The sequence below is a fragment of the Podarcis gaigeae genome (assembly GCF_964106915.1).
Source record: "Podarcis gaigeae genome assembly, chromosome: 3".
Classification (NCBI taxonomy): domain Eukaryota; kingdom Metazoa; phylum Chordata; class Lepidosauria; order Squamata; family Lacertidae; genus Podarcis; species Podarcis gaigeae.
Window position 1 is genome coordinate 78,817,377 of NC_139680.1, and position 26,509 is coordinate 78,843,885.

Here is a 26,509-nt window from a genome sequence, read left to right on the forward strand (position 1 = left end):
TTTGATTGTTTAAAATATTTATAAATCATTCAATGTTTTTAAAATCTTTTAAGTGTTCTACATAAAAATAGTAAACAATAACTTTAAAACAAAAATGCAACATTGAACAGTATTATTGTTGGCATCCATCTGTCTCCAGAGACAATGGAGTGCACCTCCAGGGGTGAAGTCAAACCACTGGAGAATCGCAGCACCTGCTGTGGCTGCAGAGACCAGTAACCCATAACGGCTGCCTCCCGCATTGTTTTTGCTGTGTTAGCAGAACTGAAATGGGGTCCAGGGCACAAGCCTGGGCAGTGTGTTTGGAGGTTTTGGGCTGCCCAGACAACAAGACCTCTCTCCTCTCAGCCTTGCTGATGTGGTCCAAAGGGAAGTAGAGTAATATGTTTGGCACCAGCAGGAGTTGCCAGAAGGATTGAACATTATCCAACTGTCTTAGGGAGTCCACTCTGGATTTGTGTAGGGTTTACTCTTAGTATTTTTGTTCCCCAAAAATGTCCTGCAAGGCAGTTGGTAAAACAGTATAAAGGGATATAAAAACAAGAATTCATGCAAATAAAAACAGGGTCTGATCTTAGTGGTCAGGGAGAGCCTAGGCAAAAAGATATCTTTAGAAGACTTTGAAGCAACCAATAGTTGCTGCTTCATATACGGCTGCGGGAAGAGCATTGAAGAGTAGAGGGGTCCATTTTCTGGTTAAAGTACTATGACATTCTGGAACATGTAGTGCCATGAGTAGAAGTTCCCTAAGTGATCTAAGTAATCTTACATGTCTATACAGTGGCAGATGGTCTGTTAGGTAACTTCGTCCTGTTCAGGGCTTTCTATGTTTACAGCAAGGCATTGAACATGGCCCAATGGCTGATTGAGGACTCTGTGCTTCATCAAGGGTTGTATCTAATGCTGCTGTGGCAGCAACATAAGACTTCTCACTCAAACAATAGAGCTTCCCGTTGCTATCATCCAGATCAGATTTTAGGGGCACACAGGGGGCTACAAGGGGGAGAAGATGAAGCCCTGTTTCACAGTGTTCAAAACAACCCCGTGCTATTACTTCTTTTTTTTAAGGCCACATGTAGACAAACACGAAACTGCTGCAGGCAAAGCCCATCAAATTATGTAAACAGTTTTTGAGGATGCCATGTGTAGAGTAAGTTGCTTGAGGATTCCATGAAGCAGTACCAGCCAGTGACTCATTTACAGAATTGAATCTTCTTCTGTTCTACTCTGTCTTGGTTAGAATCACATTGTTCATTAAGTGTATCAGTGCCTGCAAAGGAGCTCAAAGTTCCTTTATTTTGAACAGTTGTGTACAAGAAGATATTTTTACTTCTGCACAATAAACTGTAACTACCAAAATTTCCTGTTGTGCGTTGCTTCTAAAAGGATATATGAGCTCTATTGTCCTTTGCTTTAGGTTACCCTAAAGAGAAGCAAAAATGGGGATTCCCCAGTGGGCATTAGGAACCCCCTCCCAGTGGGTAATGTGTTATTCTTATTGCCTGAAGCAGGAAAAATGTTGTCACGCCACAGGAAGCTCTGCAAATACCTCTCCCTTGAAGTTTCAATTCATTTCTCTTGCCTTGCTTATATAGTATTTGCCTAGTTCCTGTTCTAGCTTGCTATTTTTCTCTTTTTGCTCATTCTTACTGTTTTTCCTCACGGTTAAAAAGAAGCTAAGAAATACCTGCCTTCCCATTTAATAATTACAGTTGTACCTTGGTTCTCAAACAGAATGCGTTTGAAAACCAAGATGCAGCTTCCGACTGGCTGCAGGAGCAGCGTCCTGCAGCCATTCGGAAGCCACAGAAACCGCGCTAGATGTTTGGCTTCCGAAAATCGTTCGAAAACCAAAACACTTACTTCCAGTTCTCGATCGTTCAGTAGCCAAACTGTACAAGTTCCAAGGCATTTGGCAACCAAGGTACGACTGTATTTTAGAAATGCTTGTTTTTATGAGAATGCTAGTGTCACAAAAGAAAATAAGATTTGCTTGTCAAGACTACAACTTCACTAAACTTGCTCTGAGATTGTAACCAGGCTTAATCTCTTAAGAAAGCATTGGGTAAGAGTACAGCAATTACATTTATGCTCAGAAAGTAAGTTTCTGAGGCTGCAATCCTATAAACATTTACCCAGATGTAAGTCTCATAAAAATCAGTGGAACTTATACCTGAGTAGACATGCGAGTCTAGTTTTCATTGCATGCTTTGAGTGAGATGTACAGTAGTACCTCCGGTTATGTAACTCTCTGGTTACGTAAACTTCAGGATGCAAAAGCGGCAAACCCAGAAGTATTTGACCGGGTTTCACCACGCACACATGCGCAGAAGCAGTTCTCAGGTTGTAGAAAATTTGGGATCTGACCAGGCCTCCGGAACGGATCCCATCCACAATTGGAGGTACCACTGTACTCTGAAATTTACAGCGAATGTTAGCATACTTGCAGCAAAATCCTGTTAAGCATATAGTCCATTACTGATCTAATTCTATTTGGCAGTCACAGTGATTGGTTCTCTCTTATGGTCCAATTTTGAGCAACAAGTGGTTCTTGGGAAAGATTTACAAAAGTTATATCTATTCTTGAAATATACTGTGCATCTCTATATAGCCATATATTAACTTATTTAATAGAAAAATGTTTAATCTAGAATTTTTGCTTGTCACTTCTACTTTTTCAGATTTAAATCTTGTTCTAGTTTAAAAAATGAGCTATTAATTTCAGTCTTTAAAATATGACCATTTCCACAGGCTCTAGTCCAATGTGAACAACTTAAAAAGGAGATGGAGAGAAAGAGAGAGCGTCTTGAAAGGGAATTAGCAATACAAATAGATAAGAGGGCTGAAGAGCGAGAAGCAGTTCGTGAAGAAATGAAGAAAGAAAAAGAGAACTTGTCATCGTTGGTATTTTAAACATTTTCTGTATAAGCATTCTGGACTGTAAACAGTTATGCATTCTGCTCTGCTGAAAGGCAGCAACATTTTGGACCTTTTTGCCTTGTTTCACCCCCCCCCCAAAAAAAAAAAAACTTCATAGCTAGTTTTTAAAGAGTGGGGAATCAGCAGAACATATCTGACTTCTCGTGACAAGCATGTGGTTGTCTGGTGGAAGCGGGGAAGCAGCAGTCACCTTACACTTAATTTTCACACTAGTCCAAAAATATTAGTGACCCCTGATGTGGACTATCTCTATATATCATGGTGTACATGTTTCCTCTATATTTCAGCAAATAAAATGTGTGCGAAGCAGTCCAGAAGTAACATATTTTCTGCATTTGCAAGAGTTTATGTATTGTTATTGTAATCTCTAGGTTTTGGGCTTCTTCTACCTTTTAAATAACAGTGCATTGACCTTCAGCAGTCTATGAAAGCAGTGTACTTACCATTTGAAACATAACAATTTTTAGCTTTGTGCTATCATTTTACTGGTTAATTAAGGTTTTGTTTTGTTTCAGGTTATGTCTTTATCTCAGAATGTGGCTAGCTTGGAGGGTCAGGTTGACAGGATTACAAGAGAGAAGATCTCTTTAGCCAATCAGCTGGAAGAAGCTCAGAAACAAAATGCTTGCCATGATATCGAGATAAATAAGGTAGAAACGCATTATGAAAACAAAGTAATCAACTGACATCGATATAAATAGAGAGTGGATTGATGCCTTGTACATTATGCATGCTAATTGGGCACACTTTTATGATTTAACTGTTGCAGCAGTCTTTGGATAGGTTGTTTGTTCACAAAATATGCATATGTATATTGATAAATCCTTTGTAGTACAATCATACCTCGGGTTACAATGACCAGTTCTGTGCCAACCAAGAGCTGCTTGTATAAGGCAACTTCCTTCTGTCCTATGCATAGCTGTCAATGTTTCCCTTTTTTAAAGGGAAATTCCCTTATTCAAAATAGGATTCCTTGCAAGAAAAGGAAAAAGTTGACAGCTATGTTACAGACGCTTCGGGTTGCGCGATTTCAGGTTGCGCACTTCACCGAACCCGGAAGTACTGGAACCCACTAAAAAGGAGGAAATGCAGCTTTGTTGTGTCCAGCAATGCCACCACTTAGCTGAATATTATTGGCTATGTGATAGTGACAACATCACATCCAACATGTGATCCCCTATTTGCTGGGATCATCTGTATTGACAAAATACAGAAAGAAATTGGCTCAAAGCAATAGCAAATAGGGGAAACAGTAGCTGCGAGCAGTTGTGAACAGCCATGAAAAAGCATAGGATTAGGAGGCTTTTAACCATGTGGGCTGGTGAGTTTGCACCACTTTTACTTTGAAAATGTAAGTCTGCCTTAGCCCTAAAATAAACTACTAAACAATAGATATTGAAGATAACCAGCAGAGGGCATCAAAAGCTCTCCTTGCAAATAAATATTGCTCTGTATCCTGAAACTACACACTGTTATCTATTCAATCTAACAGGTGTGTGGAGAAGTACGCTATCAGTTGAATCATGCCAAAATGAAGAAGGATGAGGCAGAAAAGGAACACAGAGAGTATAGAATAAAAACTGTAAGGGAACTTGAAATTAAAAACCAGGTAAGAGACCATGATCAAGCTGTTGTTAGAAACTTGAATGTGTTTATTCTTCCAGTAGTGAAAACTAGTTGTTATACGTTCAAAATGGCAAGAAACCAGCTATTCCTAATGAAGAAATTGTATTTTTCCCCCGAGAATTTTTATCCTAAAAAAGTTGTAGGTATAAATAGCAATGCAGTACTTAAAATACTCCATCGTATGCCATGTGTAAACCAACATGCTCTGTGTATATATTACGTAATATCAATTTATATACATTTGTTTGTAGTCTATCAAAAGTTAAGACACAGTAACCACTGTCTAATGTTAACAACACTGTTTTTAAAAACACAAGTTAAAATACATATTCTGTTCTGTCTTGCCTTTCTAAAAACTTATTTTTATTAATTAGAAATTTATAAGATGTCCAAAAATAAGTTACTGCTCATGTAATACTGTATTGGCAATTTGTAGGCTTACTACTTGGTTGTAACAAAAAAAATTCCTTCCAGTAGCACCTTAAAGACCAACTAAGTTAGTTCTTGGTATGAGCTTTCGTGTGCATGCACACTTCTTCAGATACACTGAAACAGAAGTTTCCAGACCCTTCTATATAGTGAGAAGGTGGGGAGGGGTATTACTCAGAAGGGTGGTGGGAATGGGTGATTGGCAGATAGCTGTGATGAGCCTGTTGACAACTCTTAACGACTGCAATAGGTCTTACAGGAAAAAGCAAGGGGTGAAAAGGTGAAAAATGGCTTTGTCATGTATAATGAGATAAGAATCCAATGTCTTTGTTCAGACCAGGTCTCTCCATGGTTTTAAGTTTGGTAATAAGTTGCAATTCAGCAGCTTCTCTTTCCAGTCTATTTCTGAAATTCCTTTGTAGTAAAACAGCTACTTTGAGATCTTGTATAGAATGTCCTGGGAGATTGAAGTGTTCTCCTACTGGTTTCTCTGTCTTGTGATTCCTGATGTCCGATTTATGTCCGTTTATTCTTTGGCGTAAGGTCTGGCCTGTTTGTCCAATATAGAGAGCTGAAGGACACTGTTGGCATTTGATGGCATACACAATGTACTTGGTTGTGTCTTTCAGACTAGGGAATTTAACACTGGGTACCTGTTAGAATGCATTCCTTATTAGTAAGCATTTAATATTGGGATAAACCACTACTAAATTAGGAAATTGGACATGTTTATACTGAATCCTCTGAAATCCCTTGTTATACCTTGCCTTTCTGCCAGTTTCAGTTTTCACTGGCAGCACTACAGAGCTTTGTATTAAATCCCTGTTCTCATTAAAATGCACATATATGTTATGGAACATGTAGTGCTGTGAATTGAAACTGCTCTGTTGCCAATAAATAGCCATTAAAATATGATTCAATACAGGAATGGTGTGACTTAACATTTTTGTAGAGTTTGTGAAAGGAAACTAATCCAAAGATGGCAGCTCTCAACACTGTATCCAGTTCTGTTCTAGAGGGTCCTTTAACCTCCAATGTGTGGGTGCCCCTTGTGTATGTGGAAGTGTTTTCTGTTAAGTCAAAGCCACCATTAGATACAGCTTCTTTAAATCATTTGGTTATCTCGTATCAGTACAGGTGCCTTCAAAGTTTTTTATAAAACAATTTGATATTAACTTGGGAGATAGTGCAGCTATATGAATTTGTATACTAATGAATTGAGAAGTATGAGCAAGAACATTTTGCATGGCTCATAAACATGCTGATAAACTTTTTAACTAATGGTAAAATACCAATTTGGAACTGGAACCAGTATTATTTCCCTATAGCACGCAGTCTGTGCAGACTGCTCTGTGTTGTCTATTGGAAGCAGGGCATGGTACAATGTGAGAACTGCATTCCTACAATCTGCTCTCAGAGTAAACAAGGAGTAGGGCCTAAACCCACCAGGGCATGTATGAATCTGCCTCAGAAGTGATTATGATGTGCAGAAGTTTGCTGTGATTTGAGTGTGGGAGTAATAATGACTTTAGGGAAGGGCCATAGTTTAGTCATTGAATAGATGCTCTGTGTGCAAAATGTCCCAGGTCCAATCGCTGGGATCTCCAGATGTAACTGGGTCTGAAATCCCGGAGAACTGCTGCCCATCTTCTCAGACAATACTGAGCTAAATAGACCGATAGCCTGGCATAGTATAAGACAGCTTTCTACGTCTGTAGCTTATGGAGAACATAGCATCCTAATGCAACAATAGATTGGGGGCTATACGCCAATAACATAGCTGGAGCCAGTGACAGGCATGGCAGGCCCACACACACACGCACAGACAAAGACACTCCTTTTTGCAGCAGAGAAGGGCAGATTACTTATTACCCTTTCAAGGAAAAAGAAGGGGAACACAATTGTCCTGAACTCTTGGCCTACCTGGTGGCAAGTAAGTATGCCAAGTCCCCAGTCCAGGGTAAATCCACATGTTCAAAGTCCAGAACAAAGCAGTCTCAGAGATCCTGGAGCACCCAAGCCAAGGTTCATCAACATGGGCAGTTGAGCAGACACAGCACCTCAGCTCTGCTGCCCTTTTATACTTTGTCTGCTGATTGCAGCATCTGGCCTTGATGAGGCATGTGACCCGCACCTGCTCCAAGCCTACTCCAGCTCTGGTGATGGGTTCTGTTTCTCTGGTTCCTATGCACTGAGCTCCATCCCCTTGTCATCCTCCGCCACCCTGTGAGTACTTCATACACCAACCTCTCCTTCCCCATCCCCAGCTTGCCCCAGTATGTCCCAGCCCCAGCTACACTCCTCACTGGGATCCTCTTCCTCCTGTTCCTCTTCTCCATTGCCTACCAGTTCATGAGAACAGTTTACATGGAGAGGAATGTGCACAGGGGTGCATAGCATCCCTCCCTTGCAGTGGTGCCCCCTCAGCTCCCAGGCAGCTAATTTTGGTGGCTGGTCACATGTAGGCCAGAGAAGAAGAAGCTATAGGATCACAAAATGGTGCAAATATGGAAGACTTTACTAAAAAGGAAAATTGAAACATAGGTATAAGCAGCCAAGCAAGTGTCAGGAACCTCCCTTTCCTGGGAAAAAAGAAAGAAAGCCAAATGCCCTAACATTATTAAGTCTGTAGTGGAGAGCCCAACCTACAGGGAAAATGAAATGTTCTGCCACTTCTGGATCTTGCCGCTTCTGTGATCAGATTTGCATAGTAGAGACTGGCCTAGAGAATTCAGACACGTATTGCTGTAAGCAATTGAAAGATAAGAAACTGAATGAGCTCCAGTTCATGCGTTGCCTGTTGTTGGTGTTGTAAATTAGCGCTAGAAAATAAATCAGAATTCATTGATAATTGTACTGGTTTTTTCCTGATAATTGTACTGGTTTTATGGAATACGGCGTAGAAAAGAGTAAATGCATATACAAAACAACTCGTAGGAGTACTGGTTGCTAAACACTGCCCCAGACTAGTGGAGATTGACATGTAATGTCATTTGCATGGAAACAGCAGCTACCAATTTCAAATAAAACAATGAATGAGAAAAAGTTACCCAATTAGCAGTAGCCAAGGGTGAGACCGGTTCAGATTCCAGTAGGAGAAGCAGGGTTCAAAACCAGAGGGCAGGCAGGAGCTTAGTCATGATCAAAGAAAGCATTGTAAGAAGTGGGTGAATGGAAAAAAAATAACAAAATAAAAGCAAACAGGCAGTTCCTGCCCATCTCCATTACCCCAAAGGAAGTCCCCCCACCCCACAATCCCCATCATGGTCCCAGACTCAAAGGGCCAAGGTTGGGAGGTCCATTACCTGCCAGTACCATTGTTTATTGGTGGTGTTGGTGATTGTTTTAATGTCCCCTTGTGCCCAGTGCAACCACTGCTGTGCACATGAGGTTGGGGGGGGGGGGGCAAGCAGGAACTGTTAGTTGGCTCTGTTACCTCTTGGAAGGAAAGAAAACAGAAGGAGTTACTGGCCCAGCGGAGGGGTTCCTCTCATCCTGCAAAAATATATTAAATTAATAAATTGATCTTTACATAAACATTGGTTTAACTTGGTGAATAAAAACTCATTTTCTGGGAAACTCCTTTCTGAACCAATTCCATTGAATGTAAGGTAACCTCTCCTCCAGCAGAAAAGATTCAGACACAGTGGAGAGAAGTGTCCCTAGTTACTTGAGTTAACATGCCGTCTGCTTGCCGTAATTTGTGTTTCAGAAGGGCTTACTCCCTGAACATGGAACTAGACTGCTGACTTGTATAGAGACACTTGTCCTAGGCAGACGTTATATCAGTGGCTACTAGTCATAATAAAGAAATGCATGGCCAGTATAAAGAAATGCATGGCTCTGGAAACTAGCTATTGCAGCTCATGTGCTGTTTGTGGCCTTCCCATGAGACTCTATTTGGCCACTGTGAGAAAATAATGTGTAATTGCACTTGCTCTTTGCCTTACCCCGGCTAGGGTGTCAAACAAACTTCTTTGAGACCTCCCCATTTCTTCAGCTATGGGGGTGGGAACCAGACTGATAGTAATGAACTGGCCCAGTCAAAACAGTACTCCAAAGGTATGCATTTTACTTAGTTTTGAGATTCTATATTCCACCATTAAAATATTTTCCCCAAGGGGGCTGTACAGTAATGACAACAAAAGTAATAAACTGGTTGGAACTGGAGGCCACAAGACCAGCACTAAAGCACTTGTACCAATACTGTGACAAAAGCACATAGTGGTAAGGGCAGACAGTATCACAACAAAAAAGCATGTAATCTGCCAAGGCAGATCAAAAATATGAGCTCTTCAAGTGGAAGGAAAAACAACCTCAGCTCCCTTGTAGCAGAGTATGTCCAGAGACTCAATGACATACAAGCAAAACTGGCTGAGCCAAGAGACTGATGCCCATGGAATGGCAACTGTCATGGACTAGCAGGATGCAGAGGCATGGGGGGGCACCAGCTGGGGAACCCCCAGGGGAAGAAGGCTCAGAGCCAGGTGATTGGTGGTGGGGCAATGAATGGTCAGAGGGAGAAGAGGGAGCCTAACAGACTACACTATGACAAAGTTTAGCCTTGTCATCAGTATTAGTCACCATTGCATCAGCAAGACTTGTAGCTGGCTGAACTTGGGCCACTTTCCATCACAAGAAACTTTTGAATTTTTTCACGGACAGAAAGATTTAGTATTACCAACCTCCTGTTCTGACCTCAAAAGCAACTGCCTGAACATGCATGATACCATCTAGTCATGCATAGGACTCAAAAGGTGTACAAAGCAAGAACTAAGCCTTTTTGCAAAACATAGAATCTGTGTTCACATAATTTCACTCTACCTCTATGGGCCAAAAGGCATCAGTGACCATCATGGCCTAGTGGCTCACACCCTTTATTTCATTAGTTTGCACCTCCCTAAAATTGGTCCTTCCTGAAGGCATAGTTGCCCATCTTACCTGGTCAGCAGTGGCTTGCGCTGCAATTTTTACCAATGTTCCTTTACAGATGGTATGCAGGACAGCAACTGGGACCCACCCAATCTCTTTCACTAAACACTATAGCATGAATTTACTGTATATGCATCCTTGGAGGCCTCCTTTGGTAGGCACATTCTCCAACAAGTGCTTCAGAGCAATTAGTCACCTATCTTCCACCCAGGAATTAACAAAGTTGGCTTTTGAGCATCCCACTTGGTGATGTCCTTGTGCCCAATTGAGAAGGTTCTGAAAGGTGTTTCTGAAGGGACACTAGGACACTACCCAAGTCCATCCTATGCAGGCTATTATTTCTTCCCCAGTTAGTTGCTATAGATTCAACTGCAGATAGCAGGAGTCTGTCATGTCACTATACTGTTTCCCCTCATTTGGTTGTTTCCTTATGCTCTCAGAATGTATGGAAGCCCGTATTCCTTTCTGTGCTCCATCAGAAGGCAAATTACCAATGAAAGGGAGGGGGGAATTGGAAATCCTCTTGGCGTAATGACGGTTTTTTCCAGCCTTCAAGCGATTGGTGGATGACAACCCACTTGGTGGTATCCCAGTTTCTTTTCCACCATGCCTTCATTCTTTAATTATCTGTTGCCTCCTTCAGTGGGTGGGTTGTTTTAGTCCTGCCTTTTTTTATAAAGATGAATGTGTTTTTAGCTTTTATTTGGTTTTAGTTCTATGTTGGTTTTAATGTACATGCTATTTTTTGTAAGTCATTTTCAGTTACTTTTTGTTAAAAAAGCAACAAATTCAGTTAATAATAACAACATACTACAATACACTTCATTCAATAAATAATAATAACATTCCACTCTACACTCTATTGTTTCCTGCTTGGCAGGGGGTTGGACTCGATGGCCTTTGTGGTCTCTTCCAACTCTATGATTCTATGATTCTAAGAAGCCTGGTAAGGCAGGTGCAATTGATATAGCCTACAATTACTCCCTTCCCCACAACCCTCAAACCGATACTGGTACTGCACTTCATATGGATGCAACTGGTATAGATCAATTCCTTTTACCTTGTCCTCTCAGGTCTTGCTTATACAGGTCAACTTACCCCTGCCAGTTTGATCCTCACCTGCTGTATTGGTTACCACTACCTCCACCCAAAGGAACAAACCCTTATAAGAATATAAGACAACAGACTTTGGATGCTGTGTGGCTGTTATTATGTAAAAAAGGAAAAAAAACAACAGAATTTGCCCTGGCAAGATTTAACAAAAATGTATTGTGTGTGTAGAGCTTGTAAGCATGCATAGAATCAGGTTATTAAATTGAAATTTTCCATTTATTATTTAGATACATAGTGACTGAAAACATATTTAGTTTGAAAATAGGTAAACACTTTATATGACATAGGAGGCTTTATATAACATAATCAATAAGTACATTATATAACATAATTAATAAATACATAATTTTGTGATGTAAAAATACATTGCTTATTTTACATCTTAATTCTCACAGTCTTGTTAAGCTGCATTAGAATTACACTAATATTCTCAGTGTTTTATACACATATCACAAGAATTGTATTTTTATTAATCTAAGGTTTCAATATATAATTTTTCTGCACTAATCATATCCGACAAAAATATACAGCAAGCAACAGTTGATAGTAGTTGCTGGGCAAACCAGTGTTCTCAATGAACTGAAGTGTTCATGTTCTTCTATTGATAGGGCAATAAATATTTATAGTTTGAATGGGGTTAAATGGGCTTAATTCTTTTCTGGGTTATGATCACTGTTAATAACAACCATAACTGATAACCACTTAGTGATGTGGGCTGCAAAAGGTGGTGAATTGTCTAACATTGGCTCCCGATCCATTCTACCGATAGAAGCCCCTGCTCAATCAAAGAGTCTTCCAGCAGGAGAAGAGCACCACTGGATGTAACCCACTTAATATGGGTATTATAATACTTATAATACTATAAGAGGGGGCCACTCCACCAGGCTACAGCAAAGGGGGGAATGGAGGCAGGGCACTCCATCAACTCTGTTGAGAAATCAGTTTGTGCTTTCCCTCTCCATCAACTATCCTTCAGCACCAGCTACTCTATCAGGCTGCAGTAGAGGAACCAGCAATTTTTGGCTCCTCTCAAACTATTTTCATTTAAGTTAACTGAAATAACTTGGTGGCTAAAAACTGCTGACTTGAGTTTGCTTCCCCATCCCAATCACTCCAGTTTTCTTTAGAGTATAAGCCTAAGAGTCTTGTTTGTTATTGATCTTACGTTATCAGCTCTGGAAACACTTATGGCCAAATAGAAGGGTGAAAATGCTTTAAATAAAAAAATAATTTTGCCATAGTTATTCATGTATGTGAGTTGAATATAGAAATTATATTTCCATAGTAATCCGGAATCCTTTTTTAAATATGAAAATTAGTTTAGGATATGGAAAGAACATTAAGTTAGCGTTTTAAGTGTAACACACATCTCTTTGTTGTTTCTGGGTGAAATTCATTTACAATTTTTATCTTGGGATCTTGGGCTCAAAATAAATGAGAAGCTGTTTGCTCTCTGTACACAACCAAGATTAGCAGACATAGTATTGCCTTAAATCCCTAGGCTTAAACATCTGGCAGGTAGAGGGAGGCCATTTTCAGCAAAAGTCCTTTTATGTTGGAATATGCTTTTTTGTTGGTCCGACAGAACCTGAGCTGATTTATCTTGAGGGGATGGTATAAAGCCCATCTGTTCGCTTTAAATATTTCCCTTGAGAAAATAATGAGAGCTTATATTTATGCCTATAGTGTAGAATTATGAGGTTGTCTTGGCTTTAGTTGACAGTTGTCAAATTATGTTTGTTTTTCGTTTTAAACAAATGCCTTTTCGATGTGTGTGTGTGTGTGTGTGTGTGTGTGAGAATGGGTCAGAATGTCAAGGAGGAACTGGGGACGGGGACTTAGAGTGATCAACCTAATTTCTATAGCTATAAACTGTTAAAAAAGAAGTCCTTGATATACTAAATAGTTTCTTATTTAATTTAATTACCCTAATAGGAATATGGTAATTGTGGTGTTGGAATGTTAATAGGCTCATTTTTTATGCATGACCGCTGATACTGCTGCATTTATCTGCCTATTACAGGTAGTTATATAAGTTTGGGGGAGCTTATCTAAAGCTAGTAGCACTGAATAAAAAATAATGAAATTAGTAGCTCAGTCTTTCTCATTCTAATTTCAATTTCTGTTGTAGGCAGGATTTTCTTTAAAGTGCCCTTTGAATAATAATTTTTGTTATAGAATGTATATATGTACAACGTTTGTCATGTATATAACTTCCTTTATTGTTATAATTGAATTTGCTGTGCTCCTCTGTGTGTTTTTAAGGAAATAGAGAAATTGCAGATGGAGCTTAATGAATATAAACTGCGTTTGGAGCAAGCACTGCAGGATACAGCAAGAGCTAAGGAAGAATGTCTGAAACAAACAGAATTGCTGGGTAAAGCTGAGCACCAACTGCACCTCACCAGGTACCCCTTATCGTACATGGCCTTAGCACCAATTTCAATTTTATACTGCAAATTTTTGCCAGCAGCTTATCCACAGTTGTTAGAGATTGATTCAGTGCACAGCTTTCAGGCATATTAGAAGTGAAGATGTACTGAGCAAAACATTCAGACAAGATGAAGCGTGGCAGGGATTTAGTGATAACAAATCTATTCATCCAGAGTATTCTTTCTGTTCATCTAAAGTATTCTTCAAACAATCACGGTGTTAAATGTCATCTTAGAACAATTTGTAGTCAGTAAAAGTTATATACACCCAATTGTTCTTTCAAGATTCTTTGATGCAGTTGCTTTAAGGAACAATTGAGATTATATAGCACATTGCTCTCCAGTTCCTTATTGATATGTAAAAGCTGAAAATAGCTATCACTTTCCTAGTTACTGATTATAGTTAGATGCATGCATGGTCTTCAGAGAAAATTGATGATCATGCATAAAACAGTCAATTCTATGCCAAAAATGTTTGTGTGGGAGACAAGTAACTAACTATACACACAAAAACTTTCTGAAGTTTGTGCATTTTTCTCTTAACAGTAGCCCCATTATTCTTAACACCTGCCTGCTCCCACTGAGCTTGATTAATTTAACACTTCAAACTCATTACTGTTTCGTTTTTTAATCTATAGCATGAACTGCTTTCTGGAATGGAAGTCAAGATTTAAAAGTATGCCAGAAAGCATTTAGATTTGTAGTATTAGTTGGGTTGAGTACATGTATTGTATGTGCATACAGACTCACACAATGGATGTGACTATGGGAGATTATAGTATGCTTTTTAAATGATCACACCATCCTCTTTTTTAAAAAGAAATGATGTAAATATAGATCATGGGCTAGTAGCAGATGGGAAGAAAAACACCCTTCTTACAGCCTGTATTTAGAGAACAAATATGCTAGAGGTTAATGAACTTGAAAAAAGTTTTGGGTAAGTTGTTAAGACAGCAAAAGTTTTGATTTTGCAGGACTTCTTTTATAATGATTTGTTGTGATAGTTAACCAAATGGTTTACCAATTTCCATCCGAAGGCTAATCATACAAGTTATGAAGCTGTGTGGTGTCTTGGAGAAAATCCAAATTGTAGATAGCTTTTCTGAAAAACTTCCACATTCTTAATAAGGTATACTAAGAGCTTAATTAAGTATACCTTAATAAGTGATTCACATTAATGATGAGACAATACTACTTCAGGCTTACATAAGCATGTAGTCTGCAGAAAATTGTTATAGATGTTTGATTGCAGAAGATGGATGGGTGATATTCGGCTTTGCTTTCTTAAGAATTGTTATTGTTGCTATCTTACAGCTTTCCAAAGTATAACTTGTCATGACAACATTTCTCCAAGTGATATTTTCCTCATATTTCCTTATCGTTCTCATGTTGGTCTAACAACTAGACTTCCTTATTTGTGATAATGTGAAATGGGTGGGGAACTGCAAAATCCTGGTCTGATGAATCACTCATGACCACCAGTCTTTTGTCATTGTTTGCTTTCCTGTGCTGTGTTTTCTTATCAATTACTTTTGTTATGATTTAGCATCATATGTCAGTGTTATAGTTTTAAATTGTAGTCTTATCCACCTTGAGTCACAAAACGAAATGCAGATTGCATTTGTCTCCCTTTGTGGAGCATTGCTGTTTTAAAAGAAGTACGTCATTTTTGTGGGTGGCCTTTCGTGTCTGCAGGTGTAATTGAGTGGCCTATGTTTGGCCCTTCCAACACAGCTGAAGTTTTATTAAAGTTGCACCCATAAAGAAAGTGAGGCTGCTTCTTTCCTCAGGCAGACTATTCAATGGTTAATTTTAAAAACAAAAGGAAGTTTAGGAACATCAAAAGCAACCTTATACCAAGTCAAAACACTGATCCATCTAATTTAAAGGTTCAGTTTATTTCCACATAGTATAGTATTTCTGATTGTAAATAACTAAATAATTGCAGTTAGATGTCTTGTTAACATGCAGATATTGAAAAATAAAACAGTGGGGGGGGGGGAGCATAAGCATGCATGGCATCTGAACAGTTATAGTATAGTGACTGTCTTTGTGGTCCATCTGTCTCTATTCTCTTAACCTTTTATCCACCAACATAACTAGAAACTTGCTTTAAAAAATAAGTGGCTGTCTTCGTGTTCAGAAACAGCTCAACTTCACACTAGGAATTGAGATACTGTATGATTATGATTTCTAGCCTTTTGTAAATACAAGCATGATATAAATTTCCAATAGAAAGAGGAATGAGTGCTGTAACTAAGTGCAAATATGTATTGTTATTCCTAATTATGACAATTTTTTACAAAAAAATCTGAAAAATCTGCCGCACTAAATTCTGTAACAAACCCCCCCCCCCCCATATATTGCAGGGGCATCTTCTCCCATATGAAATTCAGGTTTAAAACTGTCACCCGTCAACCTTTTATTCTCCAAAAATAACTTCTCAAAAATAGTGCTTCCCTCTACCCAAAAAATAGTTTAGTTACCTGTAAAAAAAAAAATTGTTCGTATTTGGTCTTCGTTCTGCTTTTTTTCCACTAAATTTGCGGAAGCATGTTTTTTATCTATTTATATTTCATTTATGTTTGTGCTAGTTTTGATGGCAAAAATTAGGCTCGTGTTTCAGTGGCAGTAAATACGGATTATAATTTTATTCTGTTTTAGAGATGGTTGAGATGGTTAACAAAATAATAAATACTTAAAACTTCAATGCACTTTGTTTTTACATAGAGTTTTAGTTTGCTCTGTTCCCAAAGTAGACTACTGTGTGTGATTCCTATATTTCAGTCATGGGTCACTCTTATTTATTCTGTCACATTGGAATGACAGTCACTTGTCTGAAATGATGCAGTAAAAACATACATGGGAGTGTCATCCAGTTACACTGCTGTCAGGCATGCAAGTGTCCTTCAATTGTTACAAAAATATTAGGCTAATCCATGGTGGAAACATAAATGCCTATAATATGCTGACCCAGAGTGTGATGAGTCTTCTGTGGTTGGGAATTCCATATTACGGTTTCAGTGCCTACTAAAGATGTTTTTATTCAGACAGACCTTCCCAGAGGGGTGATTACAGCCATGCTGACTGTCAGTTTTATGAAATGGCAGAATATAATTTTATATTGTTTCTATATGTTCTTACTTTTGTTTTCATAGAACTCTTGTTGAACATCGCTTTGAATTCCCCCCCAATATGAAATGAATCATAACTTTATTAAATAAATAAAATAGATCACCCCCCCCCCCCAAAACTGGCTTTGTACATGCCCTTGCAGTCTTCATTAGTTGTGCAGATGGTAAACTTGAAAGTGTGCTCTTGAGCAAGCCTGAAGGAGGCAGTGAGACATGGAGTGGAGGTGGACAGAGTTTGCTTGACAGAGCGCAACATTAAGGGCTGCATAGGTTACTTTACTGCTGCCTTGATTTGGGCTCAGAAGGCATTCTGTAGACCTGTATCTTTAAAAATTCTTGATCATTTGATTCATGCTTGCATCTTTTATTCCTCAATCCAGTTAATATTTCTGTTGTGTAAACAGTTCTAAATATAATTGGTTGAGAGAAATCCATCAATACCATCCAACTGTTCTAATGAATTGGAAAAGTAAGATGGGTGATTGGCTGAACTGATGCCAAATAGTGTTCGTTGGCTATTTATTTTTATTAAGAGTGAGTAAAATTCACCACTGTTCTACAGATCCTTTGGATTATTACTTGCTCTGATACTCCAGACAGCTTTCCCCCCCTCTTCAACTAACACTGAAGTGTAGGTGAAGTGCCTAGCTCAATGCTTTGGTCTTGCTTGCAGTCATCCATACTCTGGTTGCTTCTTACATAGATTACCATAACACCATCAGTTTAGAGCTGCTCTTGTAAATGGTTTGGAAGTAGTTTATTCCTGTTTTCTCCAAGTCCTAGCAGGATAGGTTGCAGGAAGCAGTTAAAAGAATTCTTTTTTAACCGCACTGGGACCGATTCCAAGGTGTTGGTTATTATTTACAGAATCATAAATGTCCAATGTCTTTGCTCTCTTATTTTTTGGAAAGTGAAATCCTATAGTATTTGGTTAAGGCTTTCTCAGTTGTAGTGCCACAATTAATGGAATGCTTTGACCGGGGAAGCCTGCCTAGAAAGGCAATTAATTTTCAAAAATAACAATGTATATTAATTAGAACAACTTTTTCTTCTTTTTCCATGTACACAAGGAACTTCAGAACATAATGTCTAATGTTTCCTGTAGTCAGTTTATGGTCTACTCATATGTCTTCCTAGTTTGTGCCTAGGGCAGAGGTTCAAATGCATACTGTTAGTCTTAATGGGTTTGAAAACCTATCTATTGATTTTCAGACCATTTTGCAGCTTTTGACATTTCCTGAAATGGTGGGTACAAGGTATTGTGAACTCCTAATGAGAGTTTTACAAGCATATATTGATGGTTTTATACAACTCAGATTCATTTCTGCAGAGCTTGTGCCTAAGAAGCTCCATGAGGATTGTGCCCAGTTTGAACAGTTGAAGTGTCAAATTATTCCATATTATTTTGCCGGTAATAGTTCATAGTGTTTACATTTCAGCAGAAGAGCTCAACATTATTCCATGACTGAAAAGCAGAAAAATCATTTGAAAATTACATTTTTTCAAGACAATGGTTTTGAAGGACATACAAAAGCGATTAGCAACACCACATCCATTTTAGCTTCAAATACCTACTGTTTATCAGTGCTTCTAGTAGCCTCTAGCACACTTTCAACAGCTTCATTGGCATTAATTGAAGTCCATGTATAATAAATAAGGCACATAAATTAAACCTGTCATTCTGTTGCCCAGGTTCTTGCAACATAACTAAGTTTCTTAGGTTATGCTTTTTTGGTTATAATGTTGGCAGCATACTTTGCTAGAAGATTGAATGTATGTGTGTTCCAAATATGTACACACTACTGGTTTTCAAAAGAAATTTCTCACTGCCACTCATAAATATTCCAGGTACTTAATAACTACTGCTGTACTTCTAAATATTGTCTCCTACAGAGAAGCAGAATTTTATGGGGTTCTAAAAAAATATACTGGCATATGAGATGTTCACTCATATTTATATAATTGATGTGAAAAATTGTAACAGTCTAGATTGCATTACTGACAAAATATCAAATGAATACTCACCATTAAAACTAGAATCCATAATAGCACATATCAATGGGAAAATATACTTGGCACAAGAATGATTCTTAATTTTTTAAAATATGTAATTTCAAAAAGATTACCTGGAAACTTATAATTGAAAAGAAGTATAAAATCCTGAAATAAGATAACATGCTTAATAAACTCCTTAGTGTCTGTTTTATATGTTTATTTTTCATTAAATTTAGGATTGCTTGTAGTTCAGTCAACATTTATTCCTATCTGTTTTTCATATACAAAGGCATTGGGATGCCAGGAAATAAACTGTTAACGGAGAATTAACTTCTTTGGCATGCTTTCATACTTATCTTCCAAATTAAAGAAAATGAAATGGGCAGAAGCAGAGTGTAGATTACCTCCTTTTTGTCAAAAAATGGTGGGAATTTGAAAATTAATAATAAAAAAGGGAACAGATGCAGTAACATGCCAGAGGGAGATTAATGTGGAGAGTAAAATCTGTGAGCAACAAAACTGAAGCAAACTGAATCAGTGGGAGGTGGTTGTACAATCAAAATCAGGATAAAAGAGAAATTACAAACAACCCTGCACTTGTCAAAGTAGTAGTAATGAAATCCTGACTCTGCCAGCAGTGAGAACCTGTGTTAGCACTTTGGGGTAAGGATGGTAGCCGGGTGCCAGGTAGGAGGGCAGTGTTAGGTTGCTGGGCAGCAGCCATCTTGTGTAGAACAGATGGCACTGAAAGCTGGCAGGGGAGGGGCTCCTTAGCAGAACTAATCAGACAGTAACAGATAGGGCAGCTGGGAAGACTGACCACAGAGAGGGAAACTGCAGGATAGCTGCAGAGTTCCATGATGTTTACAGTGGTGTGCCCATTGGTCTGATAGAAGACCTTGCAATGCCTTTTTACTGCAGAAGGCACAGAAAAACTTTTGTTAACTGGGCAGTTTATCTGAAATTTTTGCAACATAGGGAATGCATAAAGCCAGTGATGAATTGACGTTACAAATTCATGAAAAAGTGTGTGTGTGTGTGTGTGAATTCGTAACGTCAATTCATCACTGGCTTTATGCATTCCCAATGTTCCCTATATATATGTGTGTGTGTGTGTGTGTGTGTGTGTGTGCGCGCGCGCGCATACTTACATTCCTTTGGAGTTAGAAGCATATTGCAAGGCTTATATCCCATGATCAGTACGTTTTGCTCATTTTCATTTCAAAGTGTGTTCATTTGAAATAAAGTGAAAGCAATTTGTGCTAATTCAGATTTCATCCTGGTGTTATCGATACGTGTGGGATGCGTTAGGATTAGGGGCTATACTGAAATCAATACAGTTTGTAATATTTTTCTCAGTGCCCTTTAATAAGGGGGCACCAGATTTTGCCTTCTGTGCATAATAATCACTTTGTCTCAGGATGTTAACTTTTAATCATGACATACATCTTTATGTTGCCCAGCCACCATTCAGTAGTAGTCAGGGCTGCTGGTTGACTTGTGGAAAAGAAATGTTGAAATAGTGAGGCCAGAAAGGGGGGGGGAGAGAATCGTGTATTAAAATTAATTTAAATGCTACTGAATAAATTGACCCGATACAAAGGATCCTTACCATAACTAAGTGACCCAGGATAAATGATAAAAACACTTTGAACAAAAATCATTAGATGTGCATTATATATCTCTTTGTTGAACAAAGAAAATTGCGGCTCCTACTTCTGTTTTTCAACTTCTGTATTTTTCTCTTTGCAGAAGGTTTATGGCTTGGCTCAATTATTCATTTTGAGGGGGGAGGGGAAGAAACATTACAGGGATTTGAAATAGGTGGTATAACAGAGCCATATGCTATTTGTGCATCAGTTTCTGCAATATATCTAATTTGGGGCTGTCGGGAAAAATTAGACTTATTTGATATAGCAGCCTATTAGTAAATGACTCCGGTAGATTTGAAAGTTGCCATTTGTTCTCCTTAACTGAATCTTGCAAGCATTCTGTTTCCCAGAGCTATTCTGTGAAAATATCTTGGTTCTTTGTCCTGCAGCTGTACAAACCACAAATATTTCCACAACTGAAAAGAAGGTCTTGCTTCAGGTAATTTTATAAAAAGGGGTTGGAACAATTAATAATCCTCTATTGTTTTCAAACTGCGCAAATCTGGTTGGGAAACTTACCCATTCCCTTGACTGCCTAAAATAGTGTAACGTGTTAATTTAGTTATAGAGATGTAAATAAATTAGCTGCTCTGCATTATTATGGAAGGAGATATTTACCTGCCATCATTTAGCCCATACGTTGCTTTATGATGACAGATATCAAATGATTTGGAATAAATCGGCTCTCTTGTTTTCTGGCAGTGCCTGTAGTAATCATTACTACGTTGTACTTTATAAACTGTCAGTTAGCTGCTACCTTGTTATCTTCTGTTTTATAATTATTGTTCTTTAAAAAAATATAATATTTGAAATCACAGTGTTTCCAAAGCCATTAATGAAGTATTAGTTGGGGAAAGAAATATGCTTTAAATTCTAACAGCTAGCCATATTGTGACCATGTTGCTATATCTTTAGTTTTTTTATTACTTGAAGGGAGATAGGAGATTTTATAGCCTGATTCATTTCCCCCCTAAAATGAGGATTTATAAATGCATCTGATGATATAGAGCAGTTCATTTGCAAAATTTATACTGATACTAGTCTGGTAAGGGAAAACTAATGCACATGCCCATCGGTTGTTGAAAGATGCCTGTTATCTGTATTTATTACAGTAAATATTTGTGAGTGACATCCTATTATTATTCCCCCCCCCCCAATTTGTTCATATGGGAGAAAGTTACTCAACATTTTAAAATTATAAAATGCTTTTAAGAGCATGTCTATTAGATTTCAAAGTTTTGACATTATAAAAATATATTATTTAGTCATTGGGGCTTCCATCATGTATTTTATGTGGCAGATATGTTTACAAAATATGGTGAAAATGTAAATGCAACCTTGTGGTGCAAATTTAAAATACTATATATCTATTGTGCTGCATAAGAGCAACTGGTGCCACTATAATTAAAAGACACATTTACATTCTTTCTATGCATGGGTCATTAATTTCTTTCCTGGGGAACTGTAAACTACTAGCCTGAAAGAGATTGATTCTTCAAGCCTTTAAATGAATGTTATTTATTTGAAAGCTGAATCACTGACATTGTTATTATCATGTTTTCTACATAAATAAATAAACCTTTATAGTCCTATATGCAAAAGGAATTTGTAAAAGAAAACGCTGTATTACTTTACCCTGGATCCAGCCCTAACATGGCATAGAAATAAAGATGAGGAGAAGAAAAACCTCAAATGAGCAGTTACTTATATCTTTCCCATCTGGTAACTCTCTTCCGTCCCTGGTCTATTTGATTATGACAGGTAGCAAACTTCTTCCCTGCTCAGTAGATGCATTTTATCCATGGCAGCATGACTGCCACATCAACTGTCCCACTACTCTGAGTCCTGTCTGCCTCGTTCCTGCAGTCTGTGAGCATTTTGCAGCAGTGCAGCTGGTATATGGCTTCTTGTCCTGACTATGGCTATTCCATGTTGCCAGCAGAGCGTAACTTGTAAGAAGCTCTAAAAGCAATTAGGTGCATAGGTAAGAGGATAGGACGCTATACAGCAGACCTTTCTGGAAGAGTTTGAACCTTCTTATTCCCTTGGTCTTCTACTAGAGTAATTGAAAACCCAAGGGGCATATTATTGTAAAGACAAGAAGTATGCACGATACATTAAAAATCAGATCCCGAATTGAATGGCAATTTTTAAAAATATTTGTGTAAATAATGTTTAAAGCTTTTTGAGGATCCATTTATGGCATATTAAAAGATTATATTATATTGTTGCTGTTCAGGGAAAGGCTGAGACTAGATATTTTGTTGATAGTGTTGGATAGCATTTTTTAAACAGTTAACAAAGTGGAATGGTGTTTCTGCTAACTTTCTGACACATTTTTCTCCATGTTAAAGAAAGCTACCTTGTAATTTGGACATCGCTCAAGACAACAGTTTGTAAGGTGTTTATTTTTCCAGATAAGTAAAACCATTTAAGAGGCTGGTTAATAATTCAATCGTATGTGGCTATCGGAACCAATTTATGAAAAGCAGATGCATGCCTGAATAGCTCTGCATAATAGATCCTGGGAACAATATGAAATGTCTCAAAGTAGCTGCACGGCTCTTTCTGTTAACTTGCGGAAAGTACTTGAATAGCAATCTGGATACTCACACGGACCAAATGAGTGACATTTTTTAAAAGAAAAATTATCACTGCTGTTTTTTAAAACGTGACCAGGTTAGTTACTAACCTAGCTGTAGCTGTTATTTAGTTCTAATGTAATACTGTAACACAAAATATTATACACTAAGAATTTCTGTGTGAATGAGGTCATTCCTCTGTTCTTTTGGAATCCTTAATTATGTAATTTTGTTCATAAATTTCCATCTCATTTTTGCCTTAACTTAAACAAGCTGTATTTTATTTCTGCTTTTCTGCACTCTTTTTGTCATGGTTTTCCCTTTTGTCTATTGCATTGTTGCTAAATAGGTAAAGTGCACTGTGCAAGGTTTTACAGAAAGGGAGAAATTATTATTATTATTACTATTATTATTATTTTGCAGGATTTTAAAATGGCCATTAAATATCCTCTTATTTTACTTCTCTATTGTCTTCTCCACACTGAAAAAGTAATTTTCACAAATGGATAACTGTCCAGCTTTGTCTTTTGCTAGGGATTAAATCTATGCCGACAGTTCTTTTGACAATGACCTTGAGGGGCTTTGCATCTTGAAGAAGAAAGCAGAAGCTTGCGGTAAACAAAGTTCACTTCTGACAGATGGATTGAATGACAGAAAGGTTGCGAGTGCCAGAATAGCCCTGGCAGAGGAGGAAATGTTCAGTGGAATCCAACAGGAGAGGAGGTGTGAACAGGTGCAGGGTTGCTGACGGAAGGGGAACCAGATGGAAGGAGCCAGAGCCAGTTTATTTAAAGGAAAAGGCAGAAAACACTGAAAGGCTGCACAATCAGCGGCTAAAAGTGTGCATGGAAGAAGGTAAAAAGCAGACAGCAAAACTGCACAGTGGGATATCAAGCACTTAGCGTAATGACAGTAATTGTGAGTTTAGTTGGAAAGTTGCTATTAAAATCCATTCATCCATTGCTCTCAATAACATAAAGTGTTTAAAACACTTTTTAAATTGACAAGGATATTGCTTTGTCTGTCAATTTTTTGTAATGTTAACACACAAAAGTTATGATTAGGAAAATGTTGTAGTTCAGGCAAGCCAAATCAAGATGATAGCAAGATAAGACTTGAGTATTATCTACAGTGTAATCTCCAGATTTTTTTATCCCTTTTGTGAGAAAATGCTACATTTTGAGAGAAAAAAGAGAAAAAACCACCCTACCTCAGGAAATCATATCTTCTGTGAAATATTTGTAACATTGTGCATTTTTGCATCTGTTAATTGTTGCTCAAGCCTTGTAGAAAGGTGCGTTAATGTGTGAGATATGATAGAACCTCTAATTTTCTTATGACATTTGAGGTCAGCTTACACCTTTTTTAGTATTCTCCCATTAGGATGGACTTCTGAAGACCTGCTGTTTAACTCTTAAGACAAAGTCCAAAACTCCTATATCTGGCTAATTTGTTCAGTGTTGCAACTATGTGCTGGATTATGAACTGGTGTTCAGTTGAGCTGGGTTATGTATCCACTTCTATTTCAATAACTATTTGTAAAAAGTCATAACTAACCTATGTGTGTCTTCCTTAGGACTTTAATTTTTCTGCCATAGATTAGTATAAATGCTTAATTTTTAAAAATAAAGAATTAAATACTTAGTAACAAAACATTTTCAGTATACATATAATTCCTAGAATAAATGTATTTTTTTCAAAATTTTATAAACAATAATTATTATTTTAAAAGAATCATCCATAGGAACATTAGCTTCTTTTAAAGGTTCATAATATACTGCTGCTCTAAACTACCATGATTACATATGTATTCATCTGTACTTGGTTACCAGCAATGGTTACCGCTGGCCAATGCATGTTTTCTCCCACAAAATTATATAAATGAAGAACATTGTTTTTTAAATTGGTGCTACTCATTTCTCTTCCTTTTGACATCCTTTATGACTAATGATCTTTGACACATTTGTATGTTCCAATAGCATAAACTCCGTTGTAAGTTTAGCGCAGAATTGCCATCCTTCATTCACTCACTTTTTATAAGACATCCACATGATCCACATGGCGCCATCATCTGTTCATTGCTGTATTTTCCCTGTGATTCTTCCATCTTTTCTCAGACTGTAGAAAGTCCTTCCCCCCCCCCCCCCAGAAGAGTAATACAATCCCCACAGGTGACCACTGTTCCACTAAAAAAAATAAAAAATGCTTTAGTTTCTTGCCCTATCATCGCTCAGCGCACATTCATAGGAAGCTGCCTTACATTAAGTCAGATCATTGGTCCATCTAGCCCAGTACCGTCTACACTTACTGTCTACGACTCTCTATGGTTTGGGCAGGGTTCTTTCCCAGCCCTACCTGAGGATGCCAGGGATTGAACCTAGAACCATCTGCATTCAAAGCAGATGTGCTATGGCCCTTCCCTGTTATAACATTTGTGGTGAGTGCTAATTTTATGACCCAATTTTTGTTTTTAAAATCTTTTAATTGCCCTAAAATGCCTTACTGGTTATAATTTTTTAATGAATTATAGCATCAAAGCACCATAATACCATAGCATTATGGCAGTATAACGCTAAATCCCTGTTCCATAAAGAAGAAGAAAAGGCTGGAAAAGTGATTTTAAAATAGGGTTATAAAATATCAGTTACAATTTCACTTGTGCTACGAGTTCACCCATCTAAAAACAGCCTTCGTAAAGCAGCTATTGAACACAGTGCTCTAGTTCTGGGCAGGACACTGGTTTTACCAGAATGTATCAGTCAAGTTGGGAAAAGCAGAGGTTGATAAGACTCTCCATGGAGTCTTTTTCTCTCCCATGGCCTTCTGCTGGAGGCATGCATGTGGAAGTGCTTGGATTATTGCCGGAGTGGCACTGTTACAGGTGCCACATAATACTCATTCCGCATTTGTAAGATATCAGTCCTACCCTTTGGAACTCCCTGCCTATTGTCATCATGCAAGCACATGCCTGCTAAAAACATTTTTGTTTAGCTACCCAGATACCCAAATGTAGGGGAAAAATACATATGTTTTAATATGTGTTTAGCTTATAACTGATATAAATCAGAGTGGCTGGGAAAACCCAGAGAGAAGGAAGTGCTATAAATATCATCATCATCATTATCATCATCATCATCATCATCATCATCATCATCTTTGGCGATAACTCATAGCTGAGTAAGATTGTTTTCCATAAACACGGTTTTAACAATGAGTCCGTAAATGACTGTGGAGGCCAATTCTGGCTCCACACGTCCTTCCACAGTGGTGACATTGGTTTCAGGGCGGGAGTTGATCACGGTGTAGATTTGCCAAGTGCTCCTTCTTCTTAGCACATTTCTCCCTTGCGCCCTGAGTTCGAATATCTTCAAAGCACATGACACCTTTGGTAAAGGCTGTTCTCCAATTGGAGAGCTCGCAGGCAATTAATAACAACAACAACAATAAATATACCTGTTTTTAACTTTTTGCCGATAATTTTATTGTTTCACTCTTTTTGTAAACTGCTTTGAGGTGGTGATTGTTGTTTTACAATCAAGCAGTATATGTACTTTATGAAATAAAATACGTTGGCCCATCGCGTATTCCATATGTAGATCTTACCTGTGCCTCTCAAAGGTTATACCCACAGGGTGTCCATCTGTGGTCCATATCTGCATCTCTGGGAAGGAATG

At 38.0% G+C, this 26,509-nt stretch overlaps 1 protein-coding gene across 2 annotated transcripts in view; it reads left to right on the top strand.

The window, feature by feature from the left end:
- Window positions 1–26,509, top strand: part of SDCCAG8 (SHH signaling and ciliogenesis regulator SDCCAG8) — a gene marked incomplete at its 5' end in the record, with an annotated part of 88,722 nt that overhangs the window by 17,022 nt on the left and 45,191 nt on the right. For both annotated transcript variants that reach the window (XM_083732344.1, XM_083732343.1), the window contains 4 exons: window positions 2,752–2,904; window positions 3,456–3,590; window positions 4,433–4,549; window positions 13,306–13,448. In XM_083732344.1, the coding sequence (XP_083588470.1) occupies window positions 2,752–2,904; window positions 3,456–3,590; window positions 4,433–4,549; window positions 13,306–13,448 (548 nt within the window). The remainder of the gene's footprint in view (window positions 1–2,751; window positions 2,905–3,455; window positions 3,591–4,432; window positions 4,550–13,305; window positions 13,449–26,509) is intronic.